This window comes from Myripristis murdjan, chromosome 9 (assembly GCF_902150065.1).
Source record: "Myripristis murdjan chromosome 9, fMyrMur1.1, whole genome shotgun sequence".
In the NCBI taxonomy this organism is placed as follows: Eukaryota; Metazoa; Chordata; class Actinopteri; order Holocentriformes; family Holocentridae; genus Myripristis; species Myripristis murdjan.
Window position 1 is genome coordinate 37,222,792 of NC_043988.1, and position 16,743 is coordinate 37,239,534.

At 48.7% G+C, this 16,743-nt stretch overlaps 1 protein-coding gene across 1 annotated transcript; it reads right to left on the reverse strand.

Annotated features, from left to right (window-relative positions):
• Positions 1–1,308: 1,308 nt before the first annotated feature.
• On the reverse strand, positions 1,309–8,820 carry ppiaa (peptidylprolyl isomerase Aa (cyclophilin A)). Its single transcript, XM_030059563.1, has 4 exons — positions 8,658–8,820; positions 5,313–5,432; positions 1,965–2,137; positions 1,309–1,756 (listed from the first exon to the last, which is right to left on the reverse strand). The coding sequence occupies exons 1-4, from the start codon at positions 8,724–8,726 to the stop codon at positions 1,624–1,626; spliced, it is 495 nt and encodes a 164-aa protein (XP_029915423.1). The 5' UTR covers positions 8,727–8,820; the 3' UTR covers positions 1,309–1,623.
• Positions 8,821–16,743: the final 7,923 nt, after the last annotated feature.

Genomic DNA, 16,743 nt, shown 5'->3' on the forward strand with positions numbered 1-16,743 from the left:
GTGTGTGTGTGCGTGTGTGTGTAAACATTCATATTTATATAGTAACTTTTTAATTCACTGTTTAAATATCTGTTCTGGCATTTATTCCTTATATTCCTTATTAGCCATATCAAATCAGATAATGTGTGATATGCATGTGTAAACAGAATAATTCAAAGAACTTGTAATTGACTTTTTTTCTTGTCTTTGTGTGTGTAATCAACTTGTGAATTTTTATAGTGATATCTGACAGTAAAATGTTGAACCCCTTTCCCCTGTGTGTTAAAAACAGTGTTTTTGGTATTATATGGTCATAAATAGGTGATTTTCAAAACTTTCCACCAATGGGATTTCTTGGGACTTTTTTCCCCCTCACTCAGGACAAACTGAGGATACAGAATCAGTTGAGTTTGCTTCTCTGGCAGTTTGTCCGAGGTGTTTTCATAAAATCACTGGACTGAGGTCCACCGTCTCTGGGCTGATGTGAGGCCGTGGATTTAAAGTCACATGGAGGTTTAGGCTCGACACTTTCCCGTCCATGTTGAGCTCAGGACCAGTTTCTATTCACCAGGAGCTTCTGCTTTATCATCATTATGGTTATTATTATTATCATTCCCCAACACTGAACTGCTGAATTCTCAGATTATGTCTGAATGAGTGGCTTGGTTAGGCTCAGAGATGTCAGCACCACGTCCTCATGGGACCGTCTGTCGTTGTAACGTGTCTCGTCTTCATATTCATAACAAATCCTGTCAGCCTCTGCCAGCTGATCTCACCCAGGTGAGGCTCTGCAGGAACCTGCACTGTTCATTTTACTTTCTTACTGTCTCTCGAGCACAATTACATGTGCAGCTCGTTAAGACGTGCAGCTCGTTAAGACGTGCAGCTCGTTAAGACGTGTGCCAGTCAAACTCCCGCTCCTGTCTGCTGTGAACGTGAGAATCGGTTCAGCGTCGGCATGTTCGCTTTGCTTTCTAGGGGCTCAGCTTCACTCCCAGCGCTCATGCATAGGAACTACATTACCCACAATTCTTCAGACAAAGTTCTCCTAATCACACAGCTGTTACCATGGTGACAGGAGTGGCGTTGAGTCAGATCATTAGCTAATTAGCTGCACTTCACCTTCACTGTTTTTATGGTTTTTATTCAGAATCAGTTTCAGTATGATCATAATCCGTCTCCTGGTGGATTGGTGCCATTAAAGCTGTGACATCCTTTAAATACTGATTTTTCCAAAACTGGCTGGGAGGCCGTTAACGCTCCAGCTCTGCTGCAAAGTCTGAGCAGCTCAGGACACAACAGGCAACTCAGGAAGCAACAAAACACAAGTTTCAATCTTCAAGGCAATTGATCCCCTTTTATTTTCTTAATTCATCTTTTTGACTTAACAAAACCGTTGGGACTTCCTGAATCAAACAAAAATAAGAAAATGCAAAAGAAACTTCTAAGGCAAAGTCACAAATGCAGCAACATGGTTTGGACGAGGAGAGAGGATGAAGGGATGAGAGACGAGAGGGCTGAGGGACGGGGAGGGGGAGGGGTGTATCGCTTCAATCTTCATTAATAGGAATGTTGAATGGCAGCGGAAGGGGCGGGGCTTAGGCTGGGGGCGGGGCTACAGGGTGGCTTCCGGGCGCCGGGCGCTCAGAGCTGGCCGCAGTCGGCGATGATGATCTTGGCGGAGGTTTTGCCGCTCTGGGAGCCGTAACTCTCGACCTCTCTCACCACGTCCAGACCCTCCACCACCCTACCGAAGACCACGTGCTTCCCGTCCAGCCTGCGCACACACACACACACACACACACACACACACACACACACACACACACACACACACATTACCAATTTAGTCCAGATAAAATTACTGTTACTTTACACTTCTGAATAGCGACAGTGAGACGGGATAAAAGTAAGAAAGTGGAGACGCATCATTTATACTTAAAGATTTCACTTTGTGTGTGTGTGTGTGTGTGTGTGTGTCTCACCAGTTAGTGACAGATGTGCAGATGAAGAACTGGGACCCGTTGGTGTTGGGCCCGGCGTTGGCCATGGACAGGATGCCGGGGCCGGTGTGCTTCAGGGTGAAGTTCTCGTCGGCGAACTTGTTGCCGTAGATGGACTTGCCTCCGGTTCCGTTGTGGTGGGTGAAGTCACCGCCCTGCGTCCCGGGACGACACAACACCACGGGTTAATCAGGCACACACACACACACACACACTTCCTCACACGCTGGTTTACAGCTTCCACACTGCTGGTGCACAGCGCCCCCCAGAGGACTGAGAGTTTAAAACAACCCAGTGGATTCTGGGCTCAGATCAGCAGGATCTCCTTGTTCCTGAACCTGCTGAGGGGATCAGCTGCAGGCCTGAGACACGGCCAGCAGGGGGCAGCACAGGCCCACAAAAATTCAGAGTTTTTTTTCCCTCATGAATTTGAGTTTTTTTTCCATATATTAACAACTTTAATCTTGTACATTGAGTTATTTTCTTGGAATATTACCCCTCGCCCAGAAGCCCCCCCCCCCCCCTCACAGAGACCCTGATACACTGTCGTACTTTAGTCATGTCAATAAGGTTGTCCCCCACCCTACCTACTTTTAAATCACGTCTTAAAACTTACTTTCATTCATTGGCTTTTAACTCAGCGTGAGAGTTATGTGACCTCTGTTCTTGTGTGATCTCTGTTTCCTGTTTGTCTTTTTTTTTTTTTTTTTTTAATCTGTTGTATGACTCTTATCTTCTTTTAAACCTGTTTTTATCTGTATCCTCATTTTAATCCTCATTTTCTCAACCATTGTGTCTTTTATTGTAAATTACTGTGCAGCACTTTGATAAACTCTTTATGTTTTCGAAATGTGCTGTATAAATAAAGTGGATTGGATTCAGCCTGTAGTTAAATAAACACTGACCTAAGGGCATCTGTCATCCTTCCCCTGTCTTCCACTGCGCTGACACACGTACCAATAACCAAACGTTCTTAAGGGACTCTTCACCCATAATGCATCACGCTCGTATCCGGCTCTCCAGCCCTCGTGTTTCAGAAACACCCGCCACATCTCATCCAACGGAGAGAAGAAGTCATTTTCCATCATGTAAACTGAGTCAGAGGCTGATTTTAAAGAGCTCACACTCGTCCTGTGTGGAAGCAGCTGTGTGTGTGAAGTCGTGACCGTGCGCCTCCATACCACAGACTTGGATTACACACAGGACAAGTGTGAGCTTTCTAAACTGAACTTCCACAGGGTTTTGCTGTTGGAGGAACAAAAATAATAATTTACCACAAAGGATTGTGGGTAAAACTTTGCTCGGTGGAGGTTTAGGGCAACACATGGCGATACAAAAATTATACATTTTGGGTGAAATATCCCTTTACAGACAGGCGTATGCATATTCCTCATTACAAACATTACAAAAGAGGTGGCCACAGCTCCTCTGCTGGCGTCAGAAGCATGAATATGGATACCACAGGAGTTCTGGGCAAGATCCACCCACCAACGCTGAGATTGATCATAACATTTGTTGGCCACTTGCCCGTTCACTCAAACAGGCGTGAAGTCACCCCAGCCTCAACCACGTGGGCATGGCCAGCCCAGAACTCCAGTGGGATCCATTATGATGTCCTTCAAACCAGGGCCTACTGGTCTAACTGGTAAAACATCAGTAAGAGACTTGCTGTGATTGGTGGAATCAAACTTTTTCATATTTATTCAGTTATCTATTTATTTATTTATTTATTTATCAGATTGGGTTGCACTACCTGGGGTTGTTGGGATGGGAATTGTATGTTCTTGTAAATCAAAAAAAAAAAAAAAAAAAAAAAAAAAAAGTATGCCTGTCTTTATGCCTGGAATTCTATCTTGCTTTCAATAAAAATAATGTTAAAAAAAAAAAAAAACTTTTTCATGAAGAATTTTGAAAACGTTTTGTTGTCATGAAACCACCAATCAGATCCGTTTTTCCCCAATTCAGGATCAAAATGATCTCGCCGATTTAGATCTTGACTATCAAGTGTCATACTGGACCAGGCTGATCCAGATCTCACAGGACCCCGGCGTCCTCATCTGGATCTTCAGTGACTTTATGAACTCAACAGCAGCTTATTGTGGGGCGGAACTGAACTTGGAGAGCTTTATTTTATTCCTTGTCTGCAAAGCAGTGATCAGATTCCTGCATTCCTCAGGATCTCAACAGATTTCTGTAAAAAAAGGTGTGAACTCATGTGGTCAGTCCAGCCCTCTGCGTGGCATCAAACTGATCTTGATTTCTGCCTTTTAGTTTTGGAAAAATCCTAAGACAGCATTTAATGAATCTGATGAAAGGATGGATTTAAAGAAAAAGAAAATCACATCCAAATGTTCATGATCACAAACTTGGTCATGTGTTTTGAAACCCTTTCCCAGATTTAATCCAACTGAGTTTTGAAAACTGGCCTCAGATGATCGACCAGCAGCTTCTCCACTCCATGTTCACTGCTGCTCGGTTAGCTGGCATCTAGCACGCCTGCAGACACAGAACACACTCCGGTCACCTGACAAAGGGTGTGTGCAGGCATCAGAGGCAACACTCAACACCTCAGGACCTTTAAGATGCAGACTTCAGACAAACCTCCTCTGAGGACGTTTGGCAGGAGGTGTGAAGGTCACTGAGGAGGTTGAGCTTGAGGGAGAACTGGTAGATAACTGTTAACCACTTCAACAAGACTCGAGCCGCCGGAGATACAGACAGGTGAGTATGACAGGTGAGTATGACAGGTGTAAACACAGTTTGATCATGTGGTGGTATGAAGAGGCTGAGCGATCACACAGCGATCTCAGCTGCAGGCACACGTTTGATGTGCTGGACTGGACTGGCTGACTGGTGTTCTGGTGGAACTATTTAGTGACTTAAGGTTTAATATCTCCGTCACTGAAGGTCATGAGACCACATGAGCTGCAGTTTCAGTGGCTTGTCCCTGCTGCAGTGCCGTTGAGCAGGGCAGTGCTTAACCATAAAAAGACAATACAGTTGAACTGGGGGGCTGGAAGACCAGGATGCTTCATCTTCCGTAGCTGGACTGCAGACTTTATGGACATAAACATGACCTGTGAGACTGGATCAGACTATTAGACTGTCACTGTTCACTGACAGCTTTTCTCCTGTTTGTCCTTTCCATGCTGAGAGAGGAAAAGAAAAATGGCAAGAGAAATTTAATCAAGAATTACATCCTATGCTGTGTAGTTGGCACCTCTGCACCGTGTGAAGCCCCTCATTACCCTGTTCCACGTGTGCACGTCTGTTTCTCCATGTTAATGTGTGTGTTTAATCAAAAGGGCGGAACAAGGCCGTCTGACTCACCTGGCACATGAAGTTGGGGATGACGCGGTGGAAGGTGGAGTTTTTGTAGCCGAAGCCCTTCTCGCCGGTGCAAAGGGCGCGGAAGTTCTCGGCGGTCTTGGGCACGACATCGGCGTCAAGCTACAGGGCAGGAGACACAAATCAAACACACCCGGAGTCAGACTGAAGAACAGGACTGGATTTAGAGTCAACAGTGCAACAAAAGAGCTCCAGTATCACTGCAGAGACAGAAACGTTTCTTTAGAAATATGGTTTATGTTGTGCAATCTCAAAGCGGCGTGCATGAGCAGGATCTGGACTGTGGCCGTCCTGGCACAGCGCCAGAGCCCGGGCGTTATCAGGCGCCCTGCCCTTTGCTCTGTGACGCAAGGCTCCATACAAACCCAGTCATGTACAGACGGAAAGTACACAATGCAGCAAGGCCTACAGATTTTACATTTGTTTACATATCTACCATGTAACAAATTCATTAAATGTTGCTTAATAGATGCAAAGTGTGCAGATTTCTAGCACAGGCTGCAGTCAAGGTCCACCAATAGTTTTATGATATAGTAACGACTGTTTAGGGCAGGAAAAAGATGATAGCTGATTAGTTGGACAATATAACACCCTCCCCTCCCCCACCCACCCCGTGCAAAAAAAAAAAAAAAAACTGTTAAAAATTAACTCTTTGACTCGGTAACTGTTGGACATCTAGGTCAAAGTAATAAATACCTAAATAAATCTGCATCACTAAACATCAAACTCTAAGTAATTAATAAATAAATCTGGAACAGGAAATTAAACTAAAAAAATAAAAATAAAAATCTATTATGTAAAATCGCTCAGTGGATGGGAGCTCTTTAATTTGAGCAATTTTCCCCCCTAAAATTCACTTAATTCCACATGAGCAGCCTGATCTTATGACAGAGGGGAAAAAGTTTGTCTGCAATGTTGAGCTTCACAGGAGGAATCATTTCACTGTATCATTTTGTACTTTTGCCAATTTAAGATGGTTATTGTATTTCATTATTGTTTACAGCACTTAAACTGTTATTTTATTCATATGTTTATTCATTTAAGATGGTGATTCACGTTCCCTTTGCCTAAGGACAAACTCCTTAATGCCTCCAGTTCTGGTTTGTCATTTCAGTTGCTTCCTGTCAGCCGTCGGTCACAACTGGAAACAAGTTCTGCCAAAACAGAGTCTGTAAAACATCCTGTTGGGGCTGATTAATTGGTCGAGCTCTCCTACATAGCAGCCACACATGGAGGAAGCAGGTCTTTGGGAAGCTCCCAGTAGAAATGGCAGCTAAATTAAACCCTTAAAATGTAATCCTTGATTAAAGGGGAGGATTCATTATAAAGCTGGAAAAAGCAGCAGTGAAGCTATTGAAGAGGCCAAACTGGACTTTACAGATGGAGATGAATAAATAGCACACTGGTTTACTGTGGCATAAAAAAAAAAACAAAAAAAACAAAAAAAACAAAAAAAAAAACATGAGTAACCATAAGAGGAGAGGCTGCAGCCTCGTGCAGCCGGATGAGCTTGTTGTCCTGTGGAAACCCCACAATGCAGCACTGCACCACACTGGAATGCCTGCATGCCCTGCACAGCAGTGACGCGACCAGTCAAGTATGTTAGGAGGGGCAGTGCTGCAGACTGTGTGTGTGTGTGTGTGTGTGTGTGTGTGTGTGTGTGTGTGTGTGTGTGTGTGTGCGTGCGTGTGCCTGTCCAACAGGGAGGGTGTGTGTGTGTCACATATCTTACAGGCCTTCACTCCACACAGAAACCAGGGCTTACGTCTCCATAATTCACACATGCCATACGAGATCTAATTACTCTTAACATTTGGCCCTCGGTCATTTTCACATTAAGCTGAACTGCCTCGTGCTGAGAACAAGGACGGAAAAAACGGATATGGCCAGTGGTTTCCATCCCAGCAGCCAGGGAGGGCTGGGATACACCGCCCATGTTGGGGCACAGCTACAGCAGACACAAAATGGCTGGAGCTGCTAGCATGCTTGCTAGCACCGTTAGTTTTTATTGCCCCGAGTGCACTCGGCGACACGCACCGAGGGGCGCCGCTGGATTCGCTGTTGTCGACTGTTATGTAACTCGGGCTGCTGTTGTTGAACTAAGGAGCAGGAAAAACACGCAAACCGCATTCAGAGTTTTACCAACGTCTCAAAATCCGCACTTCTACATGCATGTATCCCTCCGCGCTCCCAGACCGCGCTCTCCGCGTGGAACTTTCCAGAGCTGCTCCGGTCACTCACACGGCTAGCATGTTAGCCGCTTTACACGCCTGTTCTGCTGCTCTGCGCCCAAAATCACTCAAAAACAGTCGCAGGGCGGAAAGTGACCGAGTCAAATTAAAAAAAAAAAAAAAAAAAAAAAAAAAACACAAGGTTTATTTATTTTCATTTGTTATCCGCGATGCCAGCATTTCTTCCGTTTCCCGGGCTAGCGCGAAGGCCGCGAGACAATGCAACAAAAGAACGGCGCGGCCTGCACGCGACGCGGAGCGCGTTCATTCATTCGCCGCGTTCATTGACGCGCTCGAACGCAAACGGCTCCGCGGCCGTCAGTTACCGTCAGTCTGACTGACGGCTCATATCACCGATCACCGGCGGCCGGTCGCTACCGGCGGCCCGCCGCAACTGCATGTACATCCGAGAGAGAAAAAAAAAAAAAAAAAAAACAGAAGGTCGCGGGCCTCCAGCTGAAAGCTCAGGTCCCTGACGTTCCCCAGCGCGTTAGCCGTAACATTACTCCGGGGCAGACACGATAATGTACATTTCCTCTGTGTCTTAGGTTACAGTTATGCATTACACATTCACGTGTTAACAAGTACTAAATACGCTGCGGCTAAGATGGCGCTCAGTCACGGTTCAATTTGCGGAAATAAACTAACGGTCTTGCGGTTGCGTGTCGTTACAGATCGGGACAGTCCGGCTCCTGTTGGCAGCAGTTCGTCATTCAGCTCATAAAGACGGAGCTGCCGCTTCAGTGCGGCTGGAAGCTCCGACACAAACACTTACAACCTGATGTAAACTGAGTTAGCGTGGCGTCCCGGAGCCGCTGGCGCGAGCGGACAGCACCGCTGGCTCCGAGCCCCGCACACGTGCGCTCGGGTGGCCCCGCACGGGCAGCTCGTGACAGCGCGGGTCGGCGGCGTGCTAACGGCTCCATCACGTCAATCCACAGAAACGGTAAGTTAAGTTAAAACAGATTAAACTCATGCACAGCCAGGCACAGACACCAACAGAGAGCCGGTGCCCGAGCTGCACCGAACCACACAACTTTCGGTCCCGCTATGCTGCACCCCGGCTCAGCCGGAGCGGGTCACACGGCCGGTTTACCTCCATGATCACCCGGCCCAACGACTTGCCGTCGGCGGCGAGGTCGAAGAACACTCTCGGCTTGGCCATTGCAGCGGAGATGGAGCTGGAGACGGAGGACTGAGTTTTTCGGCGGGGAGCGCAGGCTGGGCCACAGGGAACCGAAAAAGATGGAGATGTGTGAATTAATTTTATATAACATGCCGGTGGGCGGTCTCAAGCCGGAGGAAGTCGAATGGGAACGCGGAGGCCGTTGACTGGCGTGAGTGCCGGCCAATCAGCGGCCGAGGTAACGGACCCCTGCCTTGTTACGTGCCCATAACTACACAGACGCGTTCGATGGCGCGCTTGATTTGTGTAAGAGAGCACACCGGCGACGCGGCGCTAAATTGTTTCTAGGTTTTACCACAGACGAGAGGCACGCAGCCCCGCCCCTCCCTCGGTGTGCCGGTTTGAAAACCGAACCGATGGACCCCGTAGCAAACGCGCGCCTCGTTTAATTGACAGCTCGGGCTTCCATACAGCGCGCGCGGTCCGGACACGGAGGCGATTCCGCATCAAGTCCCGCAGTCGGAGCGCGCTCCCGCTGGCCCGGCGCGTGCAGTGAATGCGCGGTCCTGCAGTGAGTGCGCGGTCCCGCAGTCAGGGCGCGGTCCGCGTTTGTCCGCATAGAAGCGAACAAACTTTACCACGAAGCAAACTGAGCGTGCGCTTTTTCCCCAAGTGTTCTCTAAAGCAACACACACACACACACACACACACACACACACACACACACACACACACACGAGCGCTGTTTTTATGTGTAGAGTTTCTTCACTTTTACATGAACCCTCCTGTTACTTAAGTTTATGTTTCTGTATGTGTGTTTAGACAGAGGACAACACATCAGCATGTTGATTTCATGTTTACCCTCCCACTCACGTTAAAAAGTCATGAAAGCAATGATGAAAATAATGTTGATCATGTATTAAAAGACATTAAACACTGAATGGAGTTAAACTGACCACAAAGACAATAGTTACCATCACTAATACTAATACTAATACTAACAATAATGAGAAAGATAAGGGTTCCGGTGGCTGTGAGGAAACCCGGGCGGAAGTGAGCGCTCTTTATTTTGCAGCACAACAAAGCAGCAGCGGGTCTCTGAGCTCGCTGTGAGTCACTGTCGCCCCTCAGACCGCACGGTCATTTTCAAAGACCGCCGCTGGAGGATCAATCAAAGGTTATGGAATTATGATAATCACAGAGAGAGCGAGTTAGAGGAGGAGAGAGGCTGCTGCACAGGAACCATCAGGAGGGATCAGGCCTGACGGACCAGCCGCTCGCAGACTGGACCCAGTAACGCTCCCCTCTCAGATCCTTCCCAGTCCAGTTGGTCCTGACCAGTTGAGCCTCCTGTGGTCAGAGGGTCAGTCCAGTTGGTCCTGACCAGGTGAGCCTCCTGTGGTCAGAGGGTCAGTCCAGTTGGTCCTGACCAGGTGAGCCTCCTGTGGTCAGAGGGTCAGTCCAGCTCCATCAGTGTGAACCAACAACCTGATGCTGAGCAGATTCTCTTGTTTGTGTTTCTGCTTCTTCTTCTCTTCTTCCTCCTTGTTTCCAGCTTCAACCACTGATCCACTTTCTGGATTTGTTTGGTCTCGTCTTCCCGCTCAGAGCGAACAAACGTCCTCGCTCCACGACCACGGCAGCAGATTTATTAGATTTATTTAGAAATTATACATGACTGATATTTAAAAAAAAAAAAATTTTTAAATGTGTGCCCCCTGCAGTACTCCAACATACCTCTAGGGGAGCACATACCCCCATTTGGAAATCTGTTGAGAGCCTGTCATGTTGTCTTGACACTAAGTGATCTGTGTGTGTGTGTGTGTGTGTCAGGTGGAAAGAGAAGTTGCAGAGCAGGTTTTGAAAGTGGCCGTGTGTGTATTGTGTGTGTGTGTGTGTGTGTGTGTTGTACCTGTGTGCTCAGACAGCAGCAGGTGTTCTGGTATCGATCGATGACCTTTAATGACCTTCTGCAGCCAGAAAGGGGCGGAGCTAAGCAGGAAAACCACAGAGTGTGATCCCGGGCTGCTGCTCGCCGCTGTCACTCGGCCGGCGCAGAAGAAAACGGTGATTTGTGGTTCTTTGCTGTGGTGAGGAGTCGGTAACGGGGGGGAGGGCGCCACCTTGTTGTGACGTGGCAAAGAGCGATGGATGACACTCAAAGAAAAGAACTTAGAGGTCATTTGATATAAAAATCAAACAATTCAGAAAAAAATCCCACCTGACCCCCTCAGAATCAGCTGATTTTTTTCCTACAATATCTTTTGCATCCTCAGTGAAGCCATGCAAAATCTAACATTCATATTCCGAATATTTCATAAGTTACAGCTCCACAAAGTTCATACATGTAGGTTGAGATTTCACACTTTATTCACATCGGTTTTTCCAGCATTTCTGCGCCTCAGAGCTTCATTCCTGACAGAGATCGCCACAGGAAACGTTCAGGGCTGAAAAACAAACCTGAGCTCTGTTCCAAACTGCATCCGTCCCGGGTCACAGTCTTACTACTGTCACGTCTGAGCATCAGCATGTTGGGAAAAATGAAAGTTTCAGCAGTAAAACTGGAGCAGTTTAATGTCTGAGACTCGGGAACAGAGCAGCGCTGGAGTCCCGGAGGTGTCAGACGTTTTCTGATAATTCTTCAGAGAAAACTGGAAAAAGTCACAGCAGCGTGTGGGACAGGTGGCTGTTCAAACCCGATGTGGCGGAGGAAAGCTTCAGTTTCAGCTGCGTTTTGAGGCCAGACTCACGTTCCAGCCATGACGCCTTCTGTGTCACAAATATTTTGTAAAATGGACATATTTTGATACTCGAGAAATGTAAAATTGGAGATTCTGTTAACTGTTGGGAGGAATTACAGCCGTGATAGCGCTCTGAGTGAACACTCGCTGAGCGTTTCATGTCCCTGTATGAACTCTGAGGAGCTGTAACTCAGAAAACAGAGGATGAATGCAAGATTTTGCATGACTGCAGATGCAAAAGATAATGTAGAAAAAAAATCAGCTGATTCTGAGGCGGTCAGGGTGGAGGCACCTGTTGAATCTCCATGGAGTGACCCTGAGGCCCGGCTCCACCTGGCCCGGCTCCACCTGGCCTGGTTCCACCTGGCCCGGCTCCACCTGGCCCGGCTCCACCTGGCACTCACCTGCGTGCTGCCTGATCTGATCTCCAGCTGAGGCTCGCAGGTCAGGAGCAGCACCTCCTCAACACGTCTGGAGATCTGATCTCCCAAGACACGTTCACAGGCAGCTGCCCTCCTGACGTTTCATGCCCCAGTAAACTTACCTTCACCCTCCAGGTAACTACAGAGTTACCACAGAAATATTATAGAAACATTACAGGCGGCAGAGTGAATCTGCGCTCCTTTCACCATCCTCTGGGATTCATTTTCTTCTTGTTCAGCCTCGTCTGTAATTTGTGACTCACATCAGAGCCGTGACAGTGGAAGAGGCTCCGCCCACATCCCAGTTCACCAGGTCCAGGTGGGTTCATCCACCTGAGCGGAGAGCCCGCCCCCCTCAGAGCCGCTGGATCAGTTCAATAATGAGAGCTGAAGGTGATCGGGTCGAGCTGGAGCAGATGTGAAATGCGTCTTGAGGAACTGATGGAGCGTTATCTCCTTTTGTTATTTTAATTTTTTATATTATGAATTTATTTATTTTCCGTGGAAGTTTGACTAGCAAAGTAAGAGTTTAACTGTATGGTGAACTGTGCAAAGAACAATAAAGCTCTCTCTCACTCTTTCTTTGTATTTGGTCTTTGCAAATGGAAATGATATATGTTCATTTGCATATAGAGCGGGAAAGTGAACTCCATTCACAGGTGAGCAGGTGAGACGCATGTTAATGCCAGGTGTGAACAGGTGGACTGGCAGCTGTCAGCAGAACCCTGGAGAGGCCTCAGGAGGTCAGGACGGCGAGCATCCTGCTGCACCGTGTCTCTGTGAACGTTAGAGTCTTTGGAAAGAGCTGCACTGACTCTCTGGGTCATTAGAGGTTTCATTCTCCCTCAGCCTCATCATCACGTCCTCCCGTTTCAAACTGCACAGCCTGGCTTTAACACACCGAGCTGCTCGACGTCTGCTAACCTGCTGCTCAGCTTCATCAACATCACACCTGTCGCTGAACACAACCTCTTTGGCCAAATTTAAACCGTAAGCAGCGGACGGACGCCGGCGGGAACACGAGACGCCTGTCCACCACTTTGGGTCTGAACGTGCAGAAGCTCTGGGACGGAGCTTCGAACCTGAGCCTCGACCTCCAGACCAAACCACAGCCTGCAGGTCGGTGTTGTGTCCAGCGGGGGCAGCACTGAGCTAAACAGCCTGCAGGTCAGTGTTGTGTCCAGCGGGGGCAGCACTGAGCTAAACAGCCTGCAGGTCAGTGTTGTGTCCAGCGGGGGCAGCACTGAGCTAAACAGCCTGCAGGTCAGTGTTGTGTCCAGCGGGGGCAGCACTGAGCTAAACAGAGCAGAATCTGTGTGGGTCAGTGGGGCTCAATGCTCTAAACTGATCAGTCCATTTGATCCAGATATTGATCAGTAACTGGACTGTTCCTGTCCATATTTCTGCTGCAGACAGGATTATAAACTGAGATTATAATCCATGGCTGTAAAATGCTGTGAGTTGGAGCAGATTAGCACTGGCATTGAGGCTCTGTGCTGCTGACTGGCTGCAGAACCACAGGAGAACCAATCATCTGCTTCCTAAATGTTCCACATTTCCTTCCTCTGAGCTCAGAGAAATGTGGAGCTTCTTCCACCAGCAGGAAAAATCTATCACTTAGAGAGTTGATTTTATGGAAAAGTCCCACTGACGGCTGTTCATTAGACTGTTTCAGCCTCTACGTCGCCCCCTGGAGGTGGAGACCCACATTCCTCTCCCTACATAACCTACAGTGTGTGTGTGTGTGTGTGTGTGGCTATATTTGACTAAAAATGTCTGAATTATTTCTGTAAAATAATAACCACTGCAGTCTGTCCTCCATCTGTCTTTCCACTGTATGTTTATTAAATTAAAAAGGTTATTATCATCATCATCATCATCATCATCATTATTATTATTAGCATCATTACTGAATCATACAGAGTGATCATGGACTTGTTCCAGGTTCGCTGGAACACGGAGACTTACATCACAACTGTCCGGACTCGAGTCCATTTACAACATACATCATCATGACGAAGAAACGTGAGGATGAGGAGGATGATGGATGATGATGATGCCCCCTCGGTGATGATGTCATACAGGCTGCAGGTGGAGATCCACAGGGAACGGCTTGCTAACAGAGAGCTGATCTTCACATTTACTTTTGTCCCCGTCATCATCATCATCATCATCATCATCATCATCATCATCATCACAGAGCCGCCCAGGTCTGCTGCCTCTGCAGGTCGACTGGTCTGGGATCAGAGCCGCGGAGCCGCCCCGGGGCAGCGGAGGGGCTTCTGGGTAACGGAGACTGACGAGGCTCCTGGCGACACGCGAGAGCCACGGCCGCAAAAATCCACCGATTCAGGGGAAACACGTCGACGCCGACGGGGCTGAAACAACCTGTCAGGCAAGGCTGTCCACCTGGAACTCACTGTGTGTGTGTGTGTGTGTGTGTGTGTGTGTGTGAGAGAGAGAGAGAGAGTGAGCGAGCGAGCGAGCGAGAGGGCAGTCCAGTCCAGAGTCGGGTGGCGCTCTGGAGGACGACTCTGGTCTGAGCTCTGCTTCAGCGTCCCAGAGACTTTTCTCCACGTCTTACTGAGCAGGTGTCACGTCTTAACTGAGCAGGTGTCACGTCTTAGTGAACAGGTGTCACGTCTTAACTGAGCAGGTGTCACGTCTTAGTGAACAGGTGTCACGTCTTACTGAGCAGGTGTCACGTCTTAACTGAGCAGGTGTCACGTCTTACTGAGCAGGTGTCACGTCTTAACTGAGCAGGTGTCACGTCTTAGTGAACAGGTGTCACGTCTTACTGAGCAGGTGTCACGTCTTAACTGAGCAGGTGTCACGTCTTAACTGAGCAGGTGTCACGTCTTAAATGAACAGGTGTCACGTCTTAACTGAGCAGGTGTCACGTCTTAGTGAACAGGTGTCACGTCTTACTGAGCAGGTGTCACGTCTTAACTGAGCAGGTGTCACGTCTTACTGAGCAGGTGTCACGTCTTAACTGAACAGGTGTCACGTCTTACTGAGCAGGTGTCACGTCTTACTGAGCAGGTGTCACGTCTCACTGAGCAGGTGTCACGTCTTACTGAGCAGGTGTCACGTCTTACTGAGCAGGTGTCACGTCTTACTGAGCAGGTGTCACGTCTTAGTGAACAGGCGTCACGTCTTACTGAGCAGGTGTCACGTCTTACTGAACAGGCGTCACGTCTTACTGAGCAGGTGTCACGTCTTAACTGAACAGGTGTCACGTCTTACTGAGCAGGTGTCACGTCTTACTGAGCAGGTGTCACGTCTTACTGAGCAGGTGTCACATCTTACTGAACAGGTGTCACGTCTTTACTGAACAGGTGTCACGTCTTAGTGAGCAGGTGTCACGTCTCACTGAGCAGGTGTCACGTCTTACTGAGCAGGTGTCACGTCTCACTGAGCAGGTGTCACGTCTTACTGAGCAGGTGTCACGTCTCACTGAGCAGGTGTCACGTCTTAGTGAGCAGGTGTCACGTCTCACTGAGCAGGTGTCACGTCTCACTGAGCAGGTGTCACGTCTTTACTGAACAGGTGTCACGTCTTACTGAGCAGGTGTCACGTCTTAGTGAGCAGGTGTCACGTCTTACTGAACAGGTGTCACGTCTTAACTGAACAGGTGTCACGTCTTAGTGAGCAGGTGTCACGTCTTACTGAACAGGTGTCACGTCTTACTGAACAGGTGAGGGCTCGGCCAGGTGTTCAATGACGGCTACCTGGCTCATATCTGATATCTGGGATGGCGGCATGCGGCTGAAGGCAGCGTTCTGTGTGAGGTGTGTCCTGTATCTGAACCCGTGACGTGTTGTGTCGTGTCTTCCTGCTCTAAACGCCGCCGGGCGTCTGAGCGCTGATCCCAGAGCAGCCTGACCGCCAGCTGCTGATGTCATCACACGCGGCGAGGCGAGTCGCTCTGTGACGTCGCGTCGTCATCTTCGCTTCTGGTCAGTCTGCTTCCCCTCACGCCGAAACGCCGAAACTCAAAACGAATGTGCATTTCATCCCCGAAGGTCTCAGATTCAAACAAACCGTGAGGCGTTCAGGGCCGGCGCGGACGCCTCAAAGCCAAACCTCTCTCTCTCTCTCTCTGCCGCGTTCCTCTGCTTTTCTCTGTGTGTGTTTCCGTGACGACCCAGCTGATGTCAGCATTCTAAAAACACATCGAGGCCCCTTACGACGAAGGCCACGCCCCCTTCACTGACCACCCCGCCCGTCCTGCTGCTGCACTGCATCCTGGTCCACAGAGCAGAGGAGGGTGTTCGCCACTGGCTCGCTCGCCTTGTAACCATGGCAACCTTTATGGTACGTGTCCACAGGTGTGTGTGTGTGTGTGTGTGTTTGGTGCCAGGTGGACCTAAGATGGGTGTGGCCACTCTTGATGATTGACAGCTGCTCTCTCCTATAGCAGAGCGAACGCGTCCTCTCCTGGGCTTCATACTTCCTTAAAAAGATTCTGGGGCAGAAAGAAGCCGAGACCTCACCTGTATGCAAATGAGGCGACGCCGCCGTGATGCCCCGCCTCTCCAAACACAACGCAGCACTCCCAGAATGCATTGCACGGCTGCCTACATACATAATGAATGGCAATGGTGGAAATGCCTGATCGTGCGGACATGAATCCAGTTTGGCTTTTTGTGGGACGCTGGCAGGTGCGCGCTCTCTAACGGGTCCAGGTGAGCCTCGCCACGCACAGAGGGGCGCTGCGTTCAGGGAACACGGACGACAAAACGGGACGAAGACGCCTAAAACACGTCATGAGTCCAGATTCCTCCTCACGGCACGTGCTTTTATTTTGAAACAGAACTCATCTGCAGCTCCGCACGCTCCCGTCTGCAGACAGGACCATTTCCCCCCCGCTGGAATCTGAACACACACACA

Coding starts and splice junctions, on each gene's coding strand:
- ppiaa (XM_030059563.1), bottom strand. CDS start 8,726: ATGGCCAAGCCGAGAGTGTTCTTCGACCTCGCCGCCGACGGCAAGTCG. Junction 5,433..8,657: donor TGGGCCGGGTGATCATGGAG/GTAAACCGGCCG, acceptor CCTGCCCTGTAG/CTTGACGCCGATGTCGTGCC. Junction 1,757..1,964: donor TGCACATCTGTCACTAACTG/GTGAGACACACA, acceptor GTGTGTGCGCAG/GCTGGACGGGAAGCACGTGG.